Source organism: Schistocerca gregaria, chromosome 1, assembly GCF_023897955.1.
Source record: "Schistocerca gregaria isolate iqSchGreg1 chromosome 1, iqSchGreg1.2, whole genome shotgun sequence".
NCBI classification, from domain to species: Eukaryota; Metazoa; Arthropoda; class Insecta; order Orthoptera; family Acrididae; genus Schistocerca; species Schistocerca gregaria.
In genome coordinates, this window is record NC_064920.1 from 783,265,151 (window position 1) to 783,285,620 (window position 20,470).

At 40.7% G+C, this 20,470-nt stretch overlaps 1 protein-coding gene across 2 annotated transcripts in view; it reads right to left on the reverse strand.

Moving 5' to 3' along the window:
* LOC126269086 (uncharacterized) overlaps window positions 1–20,470 on the reverse strand; it is a 237,165-nt gene that overhangs the window by 91,460 nt on the left and 125,235 nt on the right. For both annotated transcript variants that reach the window (XM_049973964.1, XM_049973965.1), the window contains exon 5: window positions 1,681–1,872. In XM_049973964.1, the coding sequence (XP_049829921.1) occupies window positions 1,681–1,872 (192 nt within the window). The remainder of the gene's footprint in view (window positions 1–1,680; window positions 1,873–20,470) is intronic.

Below are 20,470 nucleotides of genomic sequence, written 5' to 3' on the forward strand. Positions count from 1 at the left end.
ACTATGTTCTTTCAATGTGGTTTTAATTTTGCGAAAGAGGAAAAAGTCTACTGTGGCTCAGTCTGGAGAATACGATGGGGCTCAATGGGAATGTTTTTGCTAGACAGCTGTGGACAAGGTGTGACGTGTGAGCCAGAGAGTTGACATGATGCAACATCCAAATCTGGCTTTCCCAAAATTCAGCCTCTTCCTGCACACAGCAGAAAATCATTCAGTTTGGTTTGTTACAGACTAACATTCTGCCCTGCTGAAAATGCTAATTCGTAACACTGTGTGTGACTCATACCAGCTCTTTCACTATCACTTCAACACAAATCCAACAGGCAGCTTGTGCACAACCTCACTTCATCGGCTGTATCTCACTTTCTAACAGAGCGAACTGCAGCAAATGGCAGTTTGTTGTCTAAACCTCCTGCTATGTGTGCTCTATAGCCGCAGCCTCCTCCCTTTGTTGGTTGGCACTCTGTGTTCGGTGTTTCTTCCTTTCTGGACACACCTTGTATAAAACTGAGAGTGATACGATTCACAGAAAAGGGTACAGATTAGCAGCCAGTCTTATTCAAATTTTTTCATATAGGAGCTTCACCAGAAAATGTTGTTTCCCAACTAGTCAAACAGTACACTACAAAAATCTGGGCAGTAACCATAGAGGGAAAATATACATATTAACGCAAGAGTTGCCTTCTCGACAGATACAAAACACATTCAATGCTAACTATCTCTATGTTCATATTCCCCAAACCACATTATGGTTTGTCACAGATATTACATCATTTTCCACTATCATTTTCCAACTTTCCTGTTCCACTTGTGAACAGTACATGCAAAGAATAACAGCCATTAACCTGATTTTCTTGGTATACTCATTTTGTGATATACACAATGGAGGAAGTAATATGTTGCTTTAATCTTTTTGGAGCGCATACTCTTGGAATTTAAATCTTCACTGTCATGTAAATGCCCCTTTTTCAGTGTCTACTACTAAAATTGTTTGATCATGTTGATGATGCTCTTACAGTGGACAAAGGAACATGTGAAAAAGTGATTCTAAAATTCTTTTCTTAACAACATCTGATAAGAATGTGACACCAAACAGCAAGGTCAAATAAGTAATGGTTTTACAATAAACATGGTTTTCAATGTGACACAAGCAACATACTAATGTTCCTCTTCACCATAATCAGTTTCCACTTCTTGTGTGTTGATGCTCTATCAAAGATGCAGTCCAAGACTTGTTTCAACATATTTTTGTATTATGAAACAATAAGCTACAGCCCAAACCTTTAACAGATGCCTTGCTGTCACCTGCGATAATCAGGAACAGCTTTGCACAAGAATTTTATAAAAGCACCCCAGCTGTTGCACGTTACTTTTCCTTGCAGATTACTATGTACCCAATATTTCTTCCAAAAATACAGTCCTTTAACTATAGCTGGAATAGCACATATGGGGGGGGGGGGGGGGGGGAATTTACAACAACAACTTTAAAATGAATTAGACGGAGCTTTATACTAGTACAATATGAAGATGCATTTGAGAAATTTATCTTTAACTCTTAATTAAGTTTCACAGTACTTCAGGCATCAAATCTTCCATTTATTTTCCAATTTTATGATGTTTAAATTAAATGCATTAGTGGCCAGTCCCTCAATCAATATAATTTTCATAAAGCTGAAATACCTGGTTATGTTGATGTTCTGGTAACCCTTGAGTCGCATATGATTCAGCCTGTAAGCGAGTGTGTGCAGGAGGAGGAAGAGACAAAGCTTGAGTCTGGTTTACACCATTCCCCTCGAGAGACAGTATGCCTAAATCAAAATCCAACTGGTCTAGTCTGGGGAGCTCTATGCATGGAAATTCATTGTTAATATTCTGAAAATATAGAAAAATGAAACAATTACAAATAAAGTTTCAACAAATGTAACAAAGTTACAACTGAAGGTGTCGGGGGAAGAAAGCGTTAAAACTTGGTTTAAAAAAGATTTGTCTGATCTCATAACCTATTGCATTTTCAAATACAGCACAAGCTGATATCAAGTAGTTCCTGATGTACTGTGACAAAGCATGTCTACTGTATAAATTCCTGTCTTATCTTATCATGTTTAAGTATGTTGTTGTCTCTGTAACTAAGCAAACATACAACATGTAATAGTCCAAAACACACTGTTGTGAATTAACACTTTTTTGTGCCAACCCATTCAATTTTTATTTACACTTTCTGACAGTTTACATTAAAACACAATGTTATGAATTACCACACGACCTCCAGGAGAACCTCATTTGTAATGCACTAAGTTTAAAGAATGTCAGTTACAAATGAATAGAAATGAAATATTTTATTCTGTAGTGTACTAAGTCAAGGTGTGCAGATACCGGAACACACTGCAATGAAAGAGGCTGTGTTGGGTCATGTGGAGTGCCTGAAACAGTGGGTTTCACAGTGTGCGATACACGCTGAAACAGATGTGGGTGGTGTGCAGGGACACTTGGTGGATAGGGCCACTTAGTGCAACTTTGTGAAGTGGTTGTGACAAAAATGTTAAACTGTGTCACAGACCAGTTAATGTATGTTCTTAGTCAAAGTGATGTACAGTTAGGATAAGTCATTGCCACATTGATATGAATTTCGGGATGTTTTGAGGAGAAAGAACAAGTTCTGGAATCAGTGTTAACAGTATATAAATTTTAGTAACCTTTTTCATTCAGTTTTGCAATTATAATTCAATTTGTAAAACTTCATTGTTTACCATAATGCAAATTAACTGTGTAAACCATTAATTTTGGAAAAGCTAAACATTTATGTATCTTTGCAAGTCATGACAACATATTCCTAGGGAAATCACCAACTAAAAATCTGTAATTAAACTTGTAATTAATGTTTCTGGAACATTGTTATAGAAATTCAGTGCAACATCCACATATTACGAAAACGAGAAGATTTGTGTAAAATAAAGATGTAATCTGATTCAGAAGGGCACTTTATATCATAAAAAAAGTTAGAAGAATGATTCATTAATCTTTTGTAACATGATTTAAAGATTTTGGGTTGTAAATAATTATTCCCCGTTTTAGCCTTCAAGTGTTATAAAAAGTCGTTCTGAACTTTGAATTGTAATTTTGATGTTGTAGAAATATTACCAGCTCAAAATTGTTTCATAAAATCACATAATTAATTAAATTATGAAAAGGTATTCGAGAATGTTCTGGACTGAATAATAAGAACTTAATTGTATGTATGTATGTATGTATGTATGTTTCAAAATTGCACTTGTAAAAGATCATTAATTTCGGAAGTACGCATTATCATTGTACTACTTGTTTTAATTTCTACTAAAACTCCATAATGTCAGTTTTTGCTGGGTTAACTTATTACAATTATAACACCAAACATGAAATAACATAACAATGTCAAAGAACATAATTGTTACAAGATGTATAAATACACCTTGTCGAAAAGGCTTGAAAGGAGAAGTGCGGTTGGAGTACTAGCTGGTGTGTTCCGGTGCCTGTAAAGTTGTGACAAATAAACAAGTGTTGCTAACAGATTAATTGGTGTACGGCTGGTAGTGACCCAAGACTCTGCAGCGAAAATATACTGTGCTTCTGGATCTGGTTACACAGAACATGAAAAGAAAGATTGGAATGAGTTACAATTTAGAGGACATGTAGAATAACAGCTAACAACTGGTGATTAGCTGAAGCCAGATTTTATGTAATTACATGTTTTGCTCCTTTATAGGTAGTTAGAAGAAAAACTAAAATGTCAACAAGTAACACTGAAATGGCTCTTATTTCAAAGTTTTAAATTACATATTTTTACAGATTTTGAGGTATAATACATCTTTCACACTATACTACATAATTTTATGTCCTTTAGTATTACTGTAGAATAATTATACATTTTCAAAATTCACACACAGCTTCACTACATAGCAAAGAGAGAAAAAAAATTTATGTTTAATATTTGTTTTTCTCATTTTTATTTTTGCGTTTCTCATGCTGTCAACAATCCTGTTACACTCAAAGCTAAATTACACAAGTTTGATGCAGGCAACAATGACTTTCCTTTCTTACTTGTTCCCAAAAACTTCACTTTGTGAAACAATCAATTGCATGTAATTTAACCATAGCCCCGGTTGAGTCTTCACTGTCATCGAAGCTAAAAACATGAATTTCTACTGACAGAGCTTTAACCATTGACGGTAAAACATTCCTCTGCCAAACCTTGAGAGAAACATATAGGATGCACAATGAAATCTCAAATTAGACAACATTTCCAAGGCAATCTACATGTTAGGAATAAGCAATGGATTTTTTCAAAGAAAAAATTCTACTTACACAGTTGCAGGGACAGCTTATACATTTAATAGTGAGTTTTAAAAAGAACTTAATCTTGCATTGGTTGCAGGGAACATACCCTGGAAGAAACTTCAAATACTTCCAGAAATACTGCCACTGCAACATTCCTGAGGAGCCCACTCTAGGAAGTTCTCGATTCTGGCTATGTTGACACATTTGAAAAAATCAGGGCCGACATTAGCACATCATCCATATGGATTTCTGCTATGTGAGATTGGATGTTGTAGGCCATTTATCACTTAATATAATAGTGGCAAGTTGGACTCTTGAGGCTGCATCTAAACTTTGTTTAGGTTACTGTAAACGTTTACAGGCAACAAGTAGTTCAAGAATTGCTAGATTCATTAATGATGGACTTGTGGAACTATGGCCAGATGGTGTAACATAAGAGAGGTTCGCACTGATGTACACAGATGCAACTCCATACTTGCTGAAAGCAGGGAATCATTTAAGGTAGTTTATCCAGACTTAGTGCATCTTACGTGTATGACTCATGATTGCAAAGAGTGGCAGAACAGTTAACATCTATTCCCAGTAGTAAATAAACTGGTATCAGCTAAGAAAATGGTTTTCTTGAAATGATTTTATCATGTACACTCATGCTCATAAATTAAGGCTAATGCTGATACATGGTGAAACAATGCTCTGGTGGGCGGTTTGCAGGTTTAAATCACCTTTGGGTATGACCATGCAGTGCATTTGACCTGCAGTCGTCGCACGGTGGTGCTGGCATCAGTTCACATACGCAGAGGTGTGTTGGTGCCATGTCAGAGTAAGGTGCAGCGAGTAAGTGTGCAGACTTTTCAGATGTGCTAATGATGACTGTGTGGTGAAAATGGCTCAAAGAACACATACTGATGACGTTATGAGGGGTAGAATACTAGGGCGAATGGAGACTGGTCAAACACAGCAGGTCATAGCATGGGCCCTCTGTGTGCCATAAAGTGTGATCTCAAGATTATGGCAACGATTCCAGCAGACAGGAAACGTGTCCAGGCACTACAGTATGGGACGTCCATAGTGTACAACACCACAAAAAGACTAATATCTCACCATCAGTGCCGCAGACGGCCATGGAGTACTTCAGGTAGCCTTGCTTGGGACATTACCGCAGCCGCTGGAACAGTTGTCTACACACACACAGTTTACAGACGACTGAACAGACATGGTTTATTCGCCCGGAGACCTGCAAGGTGCTTTCAACTGACCCCTGGTCACAGGAGAGCCTGTAAAGCCTGGTGTCAAGAACACAGTACATGGTCCCAGGTTATGTTCACGGACGAGTCCAGGTATAGTCTGAACAGTGATTCTCGCCACGTTTCCATCTAGAGTGAACCAGGAACCAGATACCAACCCCTTAATGTCCTTGAAAGGGACCTGTATGGAGGTTGTACTCTGATGGTGTAGGGTGGGATCATGATTGGTGCACGCACACCCCTGCATGTCTTTGACAGGGGAACTGTAACAGGTCAAGTGTATTGGGACGTCATTTTGCAGCAGTATGTCCGCCTTTTCAGGGGTGCAGTGGGTCCCACCTTCCTCCTAATGGATGATAACACATGGTCCCACCAAGCTGCCATGATAGAAGAGTACCTTGAAACAGAAGATACCAGGCAAATGGAGTGACTTGCCTGTTCTCTATACCTGAACCCCACTGAGCATGTCTGGGACGCTCTCAGTCGAAATATCATCAAACCAATAGGATACTTCAGAAGCTCCGACAGGCACTGGTGCAAGAATTGGAGGCTATACCCCAGCAGCTGCTTGACCACCTGATCCCAAGTACGCCAACCTGTTGTGCGGCCTGTGTATGTGTGGATGGTGATCATATCCCATATTTATGTTGGGGTACATGTGCAGGAAATAGTGGCATTTCGTAGCACATGTATTTCGGAATGGTTTTCTCAGCTTATCACCAATACCGTGGACTTACACATCTGTGTCGTGTGTGTTCACTATGTGCCTATGCTATTAGTGCCAGTTTAGTGTAGTGCCATGTTGTGTGACACCACATTCTGCAATTATCCTTAATTTATGAGCTTGAGTGTACTATGCTACAAGCAGCAGCTACCTGAAGGTAGTCCAAATCATGAAGCAAATAACCAGAGCCACTTCCTCATCCCCTCAAACCCAGAACCTCTCACAGAAGAACCCTAAAAGTGCCCCACTTGTGACAGGATACTTCCCGGGACTGGATCAGACTCTGAATGTGGCTCTCCAGCAAGGATACGATTTCCTAAAATCCTGCCCCGAAATGAGATCCATCCTTCATGAAATCGTCCCCACTCCACCAAGACTGTCTGTCTGCAGTCCACCAAGCCTTCGTAACCTCTTAGTTCATCCCTATGAAATCCCCAAACCACCTTCCCTACCCTCTGGCTCCTACCCTTGTAACTGCCCCCGGGGTAAAACCTGTCCTATGCACCTTCCCACCACCACCTACTCCAGTCCTGTAACCCGGAAGGTGTACACGATCAAAGGCAGAGCCACGTGTGAAAGCACCCACGTGATTTACCAACTGACCTGCCTACACTGTGACGCTTTCTATGTGGGAATGACCAGCAACAAACTGTCCATTCGCATGAATGGACACAGGCAGACAGTGTTTGTTGGTAATGAGGATCACCCTGTGGCTAAACATGCCTTGGTGCACGGCCAGCACATCTTGGCACAGTGTTACACCATCTGGGTTATCTGGATACTTCCCACCAACACCAACCTATCCAAACTCCGGAGATGGGAACTCGCCCTTCAGTATATCCTCTCTTCTCGATATCCGCCAGGCCTCAACCTCCGCTAATTTCAAGTTGCCGCCGCTCATACCTCACCTGTCTTTCAACAACTTCTTTGCCTCTGTACTTCCGCCTCGACTGACATCTCTGCCCGAACTCTTTGCCTTTACAAATGTCTGCTTGTGTCTGTGTATGTGCGGATGGATATGCGTGTGTGTGTGTGTGTGTGTGTGTGCGAGTGTACACCTGTCCTTTTTTCTCCATAAGGTAAGTCTTTCCGTTCCCAGGATTGGAATGACTCCTTACCCTCTCCCTTGAAACCCAAATCCTTTCGTCTTTCCCTCTCCTTCCCTCTTTCCTGAAGAAGCAACCGTCGGTTGCGAAAGCTAGAAATTCTGTGTGTGTTTGTGTGTTTTATTTATTGTGCCTATCTACCGGCGCTTTCCTGCTTGGTATATATATGTCTTATATTCACATATTTAACTACTGCTCCAGAGGTCAACATTTTTACACTATTTAAGAGACTGATTCGGGGGTTGTCGTACATCTCCAGATGAAGCTCGAGCTACTGAGGTCACATGCAGATTTATTTTGAAGAATTCGGAAGGGTAAGTACAGCAAACAATACTCGCACTTGAACAGATTCAAGATTTTCTGGTACGCTGAAACGCTAGATGCAATACCGACCTCGCTAGAATAAACACAATATTTGAATCACGCACTACTAGTGCAAGAGGCATGCGAGAAACTTTGAACCAGCCACCACAACAATCAATTGCTCCCCTTAAAATCTGACAACTTTGTGAAACACAGGAGGAAACAGCATTAAATTACATCATTATACAAACTACTGTTGTATTTGAACAGACTTGCAAATAAAAGTTTCAGTTTGCAAATAAAATATTCATACATGTATCAATATAGTATACAAACAATTATGGTGCTTTTTAACTTTTTAAGTAGAGCTAACACTGAAAGGCCAAAAATGTCATCCTTCAAAAACGTTACTTGATTCTGAACACAGCTCTATATTTTCTTTGATTATACGGTCCCCAGGGACTCACACCTCGTTAGTATGTGGCTGGCGACCACGGGGCCCAGAGCTGAGTCCTGGCATTGCTTCCATTTACTTATGCCAGGCTCCTCACCTCTGTCTTTCCTATCTGGCCATCATCGGTCACCTCTTGTTTCTTTCCAACCCTGATGCTATTAGGTTTCGAGGGCTAGCAGTCTTTCATTTCACAACCTATACTTCTGATCTGGGATGGTCAACGGCCTGGAAGACAGAAGAGGGTGACACCTCAACGGCAGAAAGGGCGGAGGAACCAGCATTACTAACTAGTCCCCCATCAGGCGCCTCCGTGGGTGGCAGACTGGGGAATGTCTCTCAGATATGGGTGATACTGGTGAAATGAAATAGCGAGGGTGGACCAAAACTAGTGAACTGTAGCGTCCGTCTCAGAATAAGCTGCTGCAAACAGCGTCTGACCCAGAATGGGCGGCTGAATTTCACACATTGTGGGGCTCACTACCTCATTAGTCAAAATCCCGTTATCCTTCGGGATAACCCAAAATTTCCTTATTTTTATTTTTATTCTCTTTTCATGATGGAAACACAACCGCTTGGATTACATACCCCAGGTGGTAATCAATCCACTCCCGTTCATGGGACAAGCAGACCTGTGGATTCTGCAACATTATGTCATAAGAAACATGACTTTCTTGGCAACCATAAGTATAAACTCTCTTCTTCAAGTTGGAAAATTGAAACATACGCTAAACATACAAAGAGAAAAAAATGTAATTATATCAGCTGTGCAGGAGACCAGATTCAAAGATGAATGTTGTTTTGAATCAGACGGCTTTAGAATATTCAAAGCAAAACGTGGCAAAAGAGTCACAAAAAATATACTACATCTAGGCACTTGCTTTATTGTCAACAAGAAAATGATCGATTCAGTCTTGGATTTCTCTTCAAGTTGTGGAAGAATGTCAAGACTCTCTTTCAAATCAATGAATAAAGCTCATACAATAGTAAATTTCCATGCTCCCACAAATAAATCAAACAAAAAAGAATCAGAATCACTTGATAAAATTGGGGAAAAACTAAAAGAAACACCTGTCAAAGTTCCAAAACACCATTCCATAATTTTGATGGGCAATTTTAATGCACGAATTGGTAGAAAAAAGAAGTATAAACAAATTGTTGGTGACTACCCTGCACATAAAAGAACAAGTAAAAATGGTGAGCGACTAACTGATATTTGTAAGAATGATATGTGTAAGAACTGTTATCTTCTTTTAAAATCCACATCCTTCAAGCGTCTATCTCAAAAGCCAAAACTTGGAAACACCCTAACACAATGTTTGGAGAATTCCAGCTAGACCATGTAGTTATTTCTAAAAAATCCACTAGGGAAATTTTTTAATGTTAAAGTTTTGAGGAATTCCAACATTAATTCTGATCATTACTTGTCTCTGGTAAAAATGAATATCATCCTAGATAGCAGAAAGAACCTTTCCAATATTTCAAGAAAAAACAGACCTCCAAAATTTGATATAAGTAAACTGAAAGACGTCAACAACAAATTAACAGAATCTCTACACAGCAAACAAAATAAAACGGACTGGAACAGAATTAAAGAAGTCATGGTACAATCAGCCACTGAAACTATACTGACCAATAAAAAATATAAACACCCATGGTGGAACGAAGATTTTAATGAAGCAATTGAAAAGCGAAGACAGGCTTACATAAAATGGAATAGCAAGAAAACCTCCAAAAATCATGAAAACTTCTTGAAGGTTAGGGAAGGTACACCAAAAATATTGAGAACAGCTAAGACACTCTTCAACAAAAACCAAATCAATGAAATAGAAGCAAATTTTACAAGACATCACACTTGGGAATTTTATAAAGCCTTTAAATCACAACTATCAAACTTTAAACCTCCTACGTTACATATAAGAGGACTCGACGGAAAACTAAATTTGAATGACAAATCATGTGCTGCAGCTTTTGGAAATTATTTTTCATCCCTACTGAATGCAGAAAATCCAAATGAAAAACTTGATATCTATGCTACTGTTCCTCCTGCAGATAGTCCCCCTCCCACATCAGATGAAATCATGAAAACTATACAAGGCTTGAAAAATAACAAATCTGGAGGTGAGGATTGTATCTTGGCTGAAATGTGGAAATACGCACATCATGAGCAATAAAACATATCCATGCTATCATAGTGAAGATTTGGGAAACTGAAACTCTACCTCCAGATTGGACCATAGCAATTATTCACCTACTTCATAAAAAAGGCGATAAGATTGATCTGAATAATTACCAAGGAATCGCTTTGCTACCAACGACGTACAAGATCTTTTCCAGACTGTTGTTAAACAGAGCTGAATCAGTCTTAGATCAACAACTGTGCAAATATCAAGCTGGTTTCAGGACATAAAGATCCTGTGCAGAGCAGATCCAAAATCTGTTATATCGTACACCAAATCAAGATCAAAAACGTTTGTTGTGACCTTTGTCAACTTTAAGAAGGGGTATGACTCAATTGCGAGAAACAATAAAGAACACCCTTGCGAATTTGGACTAGGTAGGGAAACAATCAAGCTTATAAGCGCCACTTTAAATAACACAGTGTCAAAGGTCAAGTTCAGTGGTGAACTATCAGAACCATTTGAAATCTGTACAGGGGTGAGACAAGGTGACCTGCTCTCTCCATTGCTTTTCAACTGTGTCTTGGAAAAGATACTCAGAGAGTGGAAAACAACCATACCCCCATGTTATGGGATTCAAATTGGACACAAAAGAAATGGCCTCAGTTGAAACTGTTTGGCTTTTGCTGATGATCTGGCACTTATTGCAAATAATATTGACGAAGCTAAGGTTCAAGTGTCAAGCCTACAATCAATTGCTGCTAATACAGGCCTAAAAATATCATTTAACAAAACTAAATTCATCACAAACATCAACGCTCCTCCTCATGTTGAAATACAAGAGAAAATCAAGCATTCGAAGAAACTGAAATATCTTGGAGAAATAATTACACCTGACGGTTCAGAAAATGCAGCTGTAGAAAGTAGGTGTTCTAACTAGAAGCTGCTATTCATCTATGCAAAGACTTATACAAAAGCAAAAGCCTGTCTTTAAACCTAAAACTTTGTCATTATAACAATGTAATTAGACCATCAGCTTTGTATCCATCAGAATGTTTAAACATGATGAAGAAAGGACCACTACGAAAACTTTAAATAAAAGACCAGAAAATTTTGAGGAAGATCCTTGGCCCTGTCAAAGAAAACGGAGAATTCCGCCGAAGACAGTACTGTGAGTTATACCAACATACAGAAGCCATTTTTACCAGAATGAGGAAGTGGAAAATGATGTTTTTTGCTCATCTGGAAAGAATTAACCTGCAAAGACTTACTTATTGCATACGTGCATGAAGTTCAAAAACAAAATTGTATTCAAAATGGGCAACCCAAGTTAAAAAGGATTTACAGGAAGTTGAAATTTCATTTGATTACATTCAGGGTCAAGAAGTTTTGAGAGAAAAAGTCAAAATTACTAAAAATCTTATTTCGCTTACTATGCCAGTTCCATGTCCTGTCTGCAAATGGTCAAAATAGAGAGAAGAAGCACAGTCAGGCAAACTGAAAATCTACTGCCAAAAGAGGAAAACACAATCAGGGAAGAGAGAAAAATCTTCGTGGTCCATAGCAGCCCAAAACGATAGGGGGGGGGGGGGGGGGGGGATAATAATAATAATTGATTATATGACACTAATGATTTACCAACTGGAATGCAAACGAAAAATTTGGTTGCCGTTTACGTTTTAGAGTACTAGATAAAAACTAACACCATTCAAACCATTTAATCAGCTTTAGAACAATATGGTGGCATTTAGATGAAACAAAAAAGGAAAACAAGCCAGAATTAAATGTCTAGAAAATGAAATAAATCATATTAAACTGACTGTAACTGTTATCATGAGAGTAAATTAGTGTCAAGACCCATTGTGAAGATAGTGCCAACAAATGTTACTTTTATTTACGTATTAATTAGTGTTGTTACATAAGACCTGTACCCTTGAAGATATTGCAGTCTGTCTTTTACAGCTGCTCAAGTGCAGCACTATGGAGGGCTAATAGCAACACCAGCGGACCAGCTTGGCTTTGAGCTCAACTGCGATTAGTGTGGGGAGGGGGATAGCGAGCGGCAGCTAATTACGTGTTGTTCGGACATGGAGGAGATACAGAGAGACAGGAACTGCTGATGACATGCCTCGTTCAGGCCACCCAAGGGCTACTACTGCAGTGGATGACCACTACCTACAGATTAAGGGTCGGAGAAACCCTGACAGCAATGGCACCATGTTGAATTATGCTTCTTGTACAGCCACAGGACTTCACGTTACGACTCAAACTGTACGCAATAGGCTGCATGATGCGCAACTTCACTCTTGAAGTCCAAGGCAAGGTCAATCTTTGCAGCCATGACACAGTGCAGTGCAGTACAGATGGGCCCAACAACATGCCGAATGGACCGCTCAGGATTGGTATCACATTCTCTTCACCAATGAGTGTCGCATACGCCTTTAATCAGACAATTGTTGGAGACATGTTTGGAGGCAACCCGGTCAGATTGAACGCCTTAGATACACTGTCCAGCGAGTGCAGCAAGGTGGAGGTTCCCTGCTGTTTTGGGGTAGCATTTTGTGGGGCCAACATATGCCACTGATGGTCTTGGAAGACACCTGGAAGACGATACATGAATGTCATCCTCCAACCGGTAGTACAACCATATCGGCAGCATACTGACAAGGCATTTATCTTCATGGATGACAACTCGCACCCCCATCGTGCACATCTTGTGAATGACTTCCTTCAGGATAACATCGCTAGACAAGTGTGGCCGGCATGTTCTCCAGACATGAATCCTATCGAACCTCTCTGGGATAGATAGAAAAGGGCTGTTTATGGATGATGTGACCCACCAACCACTCTGAGGGTTGTACACAAAATCGCTGTTGAGGAGTGGGACGATCTGGATCAACAGTGCCCTCTTCCAGGCACTTAAGTATGAATTTCAAAGTAACCATGTAGATGTAGATGGACTCGTGGGTACCATGTCATGAGAAGTACAAGCATTCATCAATGCAAGAGGAGGTGCTACTGGGTATTAGAAGTACCGGTGTGTACAGCAATCTGGACCACCACATCTCAAGGTTTCGCTGTAAGGTCGTACGGCAATTACATTACTTCATGTCGCCAACGATGGGAATTCATGACACATAATTTGTCTGTTTATGAACATCTACCACATTTAAACTGCAGTTTGCCTGAATACATTTGAATTGACTTTACAATTGGACAAATACACAAAAGTGGTACCCATTTCCCCAAGAAACGATAAAAGCCTGAAGTGGCCAGTGGCATACTTATCTGTTTTCTGTAGCAATTTTGTCACTGCGCTCAACATGAGCCATGACAGGTACGAAATTGGGTGTGCCACCTGATGGTTCTAAGCAGGCAATCAGACCGACGATATGTTTGGAAGTAAGAAACAGTGCAATATTACCACATGCGAAATCTGATATGTATTCAGAAAAGAAAACAGCTGCAGTTGCAGATTCCACCATAACCACAACTTCAGAAATCATAATATATATTGCAGAAACAGCAAAATATCTGTGACAGTGAAGATACACATTTCGCAGCTGTGCTATTAGGATGATGGTAATGATTAAAAATAGTGATGCTACACAAACATGCTTAGTAAGCAAAAAAGGTAGTTAAGACAAAAATTAATATTGCCACAAAAGAAGCTGAGTAGCACTGTGGTGTAGTGGTTATGATACTAAACTGTTGCATGAAGGGTTGTGACTTCAAAACTCACCTGGACTGTGCAATTTTAATTTCTATATTTGGTCCAAGTATATTCTAGAAATATCCACAAATGTCAAGAATCATTGAACTGGAATATTCTGTAGTTGTGTATACAGGGTGTTACAAAAAGGTACAGCCAAACTTTAAGGAAACATTCCTCACACACAAATAAATAAAATATGTGGACATGTGTCTGGAAACACTTACTTTCCATGTTAGAACTCATTTTATTACTTCTCTTCAAGTCACATTTATCATGGAATGGAAACACACAGTAACAGAACGTTCACAGAAAATCTGTGTTGATGACATGATTGCACAATTGTGTGCGAATTCTCATCAGCCCACACATGATGATTGTGAAAATTTACAATTTGATCATGTTGGAATGAAGCCTCATCCGTAAAGAGAACATTTGCACTGAAATGAGGATTGACACATTGTTGGATGAACCATTCACAGAAGTGTACCTGTGCAGGCCAATCAGCTGCTGATAGTGCCTGCACTCGATGTACGTGGTACAGAAACAACTGGTTCTCCCATAGCACTCTCCATACAGTGACGTGGTCAACGTTACCTTGTACAGCAGCAACTTCTCTGACGTTGGCATTAGGGTTATCATCAACTGCACGAAGAATTGCAGCATCCATTGCAGGTGTCCTCGTCATTCTAGGTCTTCCCCAGTCGCGAGTCATAGGCTGGAATGTTTCGTGCTCCCTAAGACGTCGATCAACTGCTCTGAACGTCTTCCTGTCGGGACACCTTCATTCTGGAAATCTGTCTCGATACAAATGTACCGCGCCACGGCTATTGCCCCGTGCTAATCCATACATCAAATGGGCATCTGCCAACTCCGCATTTGTAAACATCGCACTGACTGCAAAACCAAGTTCCTGATGAACACTAACCTGTTGATGCTACGTACAGATGTGTTTGATGCTAGTACTGTAGAGCAATGAGTCGCATGTCAACTCAAGCACCGAAGTCAACATTACCATCCTTCAATGGGCCAACTGGCGGTGAATCGAGGAAGTACAGTACATACTGACGAAATCAAAATGAGCTCTAACATGGAAATTAAGCATTTCCGGACACATGTCCACATAACATCTATTCTTTATTTGTGTGTGAGGAATGCTTCCTGAAAGTTTGGCCGTACCTTTTTGTAACACCCTGTATACTGTACGTGTTCTGTCCAGAGGCAGTTCGCTCCGCACTCTTGTATGTGCAAGTGCTGAATAAACCTTCGTTAAGTGAAGTTCGCATTCATCATTCACCTAATTACACCTTCTACACGACATTATTCAGGTGGAGGTCCTGGATATTGGAATTTGTGATAACGCACATTATCTATGAGACAGAGGCTCCCATCAGGCCATGACAGAACTCCTGTTTACGTGGCGAGAAACCTGAGTTCGAGCCATATTTAGCAGATCGCAATCTTTTGGAGACAGAAGAATAAGAGGACATTACGATGACAGCAACTGTGTGCCACGACTTGAGACATCCTTCCGGGTTCTCTGGTGACAATAGGCCAAGATCCAAACAATTGGCTGAAGGTATATGAACGTATAGCCAAATTTAACAAATGGGATGACACCGTGTGTTTGGCTAACGTATTTTTCTACTTGGAGGGCACTGCCAAGCAATGGTATGAGAATAACGAGGACAAGTTCACAAATTGGGAAGTATTCCAGGCACAACTGCGCAAGTATTTCGGCGACACACAAGGCTGAAGATAAACTAAAGTGCAGGGCACAGTGTCCAGGAGAAACTACAGCATCCTACATTCAAGACACCTTGGAGCTATAGAAAATAGTGGATCCTAGAATGAAGAGGGAAGATAAGGTTGCAATTCTCATGAAGCGTGTTACTGAGGACATGTATCAAGCCCTACTCCTGAAGGAGGTTTCAACAAAATGGCTTCACAAAATGGTGCCAGTATATCGAGAAAATGCATCAAAAAAGAATTACACGCAAGAAGTTTGATCAGCTTCCAAACATCGTAACGATGTCTGTGATGGAGGAAGCAACTGATTTCACAAGTGTTCATCATCATATATTGAGAGCGGAAGTTCAGAAGGCACTTGGATTGCACAGCGAGTAAAAAACTGGGACACTTCAAGAGGTCATAAAGGGATGAAGTGGAACAGACATTGAATCCAATCACTCGTCCTTCATTTCCCTTTAAAATGGTGAAAAAGTCAAGACTCAAGACCCAGACGAAGTTACATTTCCACAATGCCACATGAGAAACCTGTTTGGGCACCAAGGAAGACTGACGTCTGAAGGACCCAGGATGACCAACCAATACGTTTCCACTGCAGACGACCGGGACGTGTGGTGCGTTATTGTCGAGAAAGACAGCAGACGTATCTTAGCCGATGCCAACTCCTGGCCGACGAAGATGAACAAGAAGTTGTGGGTGCAAGAAGACTTATGTCACCATCACTGCAACCTAGCCTCTGGAAAGGACGCTCCCCAACATGTCGATCAAAGTCTCAATCGCCGTTTAGAATCTACAGCTGATCACCTAGCCGCCACAACCTGGAAAACTAAAGGGTGCAATCTTCCTTGGAGGTGAGGCCGCCAAAGAGAAAAATCCTCCGCCATCGATCAGTACAAAAATGATAGGAAACTACGTCGATATCCTCATGGATGGCCGACCAACCCAAACTCTTGTGGACTTTGGAGCATCATACTCAGTCAATTCGGAGAAGTACCACCGCCAGTTACAGAAAACCGTATTTCTCGACAACAAAACATTTCTGCTGAAGGTGGCTTATGGGAAATTTGTAAAACCTACAGGTAGATGTGTCATTCATGTGGGTATAAGTGGACATACACAGCCCTTAGAATTCGTCATCTTACAAGAGTGTAGTCATGATGTCATTCTCGGATGGGACTTTTGAAAGTTTCTCAGACTATTATAGATTGTGGTCGCTCAAAGATCATGCTAGATGAGATGAGATACAGTGGACAGGAAGATGCACATCTGAGTGTGTGGAGACTATGTGGGCAGGATGAAGTGATCATTCCTGCAGTCAGGACTAGAAAGGTAATTGTCATGTGTCATGTCATGAATCAACCCATGGATCTTGCAGTGGAATGTAAGAGAAGCATACCACTAAAGAATAACTTGGTCATCCCAGCCTGTGTCATCTCATTTAAGAATGGATTCAATGAATTGTGGACAAATGAATGTCACCGAGAACCGCAAATCCTTCCTAGACACACCTGCATAGCAAACGCTGAGCCGATAATTGAAGAACAGCTGAGCGTCATAAAAACCTCTCATGCTGAGCCTGTGGGCAAAATTAATGCTACCATTACGAGACAAGATTTACTAGCTCAACTATCACCAGATCTCACTAACGAACAATGGAAGAATCTACTTGCCATTCTTCAAGGGTTCTCTGAATGTTTGAATCCACAGGTGAAGAGCAAATTAGACAAATCAACGGTGAAGCACAGGATTAGCACGGAAGACCATCAACCAATAAGCCAGACAGCATACCATGTGTCAGCAATGGAACGTTGAATAATTCGTGATGAGGTAGAGAAAATGATGAAGAATGACATTATTCAGCCTTTGCAGAGCCCATGGTCATCACCAGTGGTCCTCGTCAGGAAGAAGGATGGCAGTTGGCACTTTTGTGTTGATTACAGGAAACTCAATAAGATAACTAAAAAGGACCTTTACCCTCTCCCATGAATAGATGATACACTAGATTGTCTGAAGGAGGTTAAGTCCCTCCAGAAAACTGCATTCAATGCACCTGAGGACCTGTATGAGTTTAAGGTACTGCCGTTTGGTTTGTGTAATGCACCAGCAACTTTTGAACAGATGATCGATAATCTTCTAAGGCACCTGAAGTGGACGATGTGTCTTTGTTATTTAGATGATATTATATTGTTCTCAGAGACGTTTCATGAACAGATAAAAAGACTAAGGGCCGTTCTTAAGTGTCTCCAACAAACCAAACTTAAACTCTTTGTCTCTTTGGAGCAAAAGAAATCTAAATGCTTGGACATCTTGTGTCAAACAAAGGTTTGCGGCCAGACTCAGAAATGGCGAGATCTATAATGGAATTTCTTATTCCTAAAAGTATTAGAGATGTGAGAAGCTTCCTCGGATTATGTTCTTATTACCGTCGTTTTATCGAAGACTTTTGTGTCAAAGCCAGGCCACTCCAAGATTTGTTAAAAGCTGATGCTAAATTTATCTGGGGTGGTGCTCAACAAGATTCTTTCGTTGTGCTGCGAAAAGCTCTGATGACTGACCCTGTATTTGGTCTGTATAATGAGAGAGCACCTACAGAACTACATACAGATGCCAGCGGGTAAGGGATCAGTGCTGTTCTGGTGCAAATTTCGATTGTAATAGAGAAGGTTATAGCCTATGCTTCTAAGACACTTTCAAAAGCTGAGAGAAACCACTAAACTACAGAAAGAGAATGAATGTCTTACTGTGATCTGGGCCATGTGCATGCTTCGACAGTATCTCTATGGAAGGCCATTCACAGTTGTTACAGACTGTCATTCCCTTTGTTGGTTGACAGGTCTTAAGGATCCAACAGGGCGACTCGCAAGATGGGCACTACGTCTTGAAGAGTATGACATTATCATAGTGTACAAAAGTGGAAGAAAACACCAAGATGCCGACTGTCTCTCAAGAAAGAACTTTCAACATCGCAGCACATCAGCAATCGTTGGTTAATATATTAAAAAACTGAAAACCCGCCTGGATTGCGAAAAAAGCACCTAGTGCTTTTTTCGCAATCGAGCAGGTTTTTAGTTTTTTAATATTTTAAAATATCTCTCAAGAAACCCTGTGCAAGACCATCAAGACTTTGATGAAGACAGTGACTGTCTCGCTGCACTCCAGGATCTCTCCTCTGAGCAGAAGGAGGCCAAGATATCTCAAATTATGCTTGCCTTAAATCGCTCAGAAGATGTGAAAGGACAATTTAAGGTAGTTAATAGATTTCTTTAGAAGAAAAACTTTGATCCGTTTGGAATGAGCGATTCCTGAACACAAGCGCTTAGATGTTCTACAGAAATTCCATGAAATAGCTGAAGCTGGACATTTAGGATTTATGAAGACATATGATAGAATCCGCAAGAGATTTTTCTGGCCAGGTTTATTTAAGTGCCCGTCACTATGTGTTGCACTGTTGAGAGTGCAACAGGAGAAAGGCAGTTCCTCAGAAACCACCTGGCCAACTCATACCAATTTCACCAGGCGAAACGCCTTTCCATCGTGTTGGGATTCACCTCCTCGGACGATTTCCAACGCCTGCTAGTGGCAATAAATGGATAATTGTTTGCACTGATTATCTAACATGCTATGCCATTACAAAAGCCATGAAAACAGCCGACTGGGAGAATCAGAGTTCAATGTTAGGATTAGGTTGGCTTTAGTTGGAGGGACTGGTGGCAAAGAACTGTTTCTAATGAAGGGATCGGGTGAAGGTGAATAAGTGTTTCACATGTCCAACATAGTTATATTTGGGTGCAGAGCCTTTGGATAGGACTGAAACTTCTATGAGGGTTGAAAGTTTTGGTGGAAGGTTTAACAACAGTCTTCTGGGTATGTTTCAGCTCTGGATTCAGTGCAGTGTTGGGAGGTAGTTTTGGGGGATGTGGCAGGTCATCTAGGCAGGTTTTGGGTGCTATGAGCAGTTGATGAGGAGGGACACTGCGGATAGGATACAGGTTAGATAGTGGTGTCTTGAGACAACAGTAGGATGTCAGCATCTCATATAACTTATGGAGCTTGTGTCTAGAATGCTCCTCCAGGTGCTGGAGAGCAAGGGATTCAGTTTTAGAGATATGAACACATGCTTCCCTTCTTTGAACTTTATCGGCAACTGCATTAATCCTGTCGGTAAGGATCTACATCTACATACATACTCCGCAATCCACCATACGGTGCGTGGAGGAGGGTACGTCGTACCACAACTAGCTTCTTCTCTCCCTGTTCCACTCCCAAACAGAACGAGGGAAAAATGACTGCCTATATGCCTCTGTACGAGCCCTAATCTCTCTTATCTTATCTTTGTGGTCTTTCCGCGAAATATAAGTTGACAGCAGTACAATTGCACTGCAGTCAGCCTCAAATGCTGGTTCTCTAAATTTCCTCATAGTGGTTCACAAAAAGAACGCCTCCTTGCCTCTGGAGACTCCCACCCAAGTTCCTGAAGCATTTCTGTAATACTCGCATGATGATCAAACCTACCAGTAACAAATCTAGCAGCCTGCCTCTGAATTGCTTCTATGTCCTCCCTCAATTCGACCCGATAGGGATCCCAAATGCTCGAGCAGTACTCAAGACTGCTTATAAAACACTAATATGACCTCGTATTAGTGTTTTATAAGCAGTCTCCTTTACAGATGAACCACATCTTCCCAAAATTCTACCAATGAACCGAAGATGACTATCCGCCTTCCCCACAACTGCCATTACATGCTTGTCG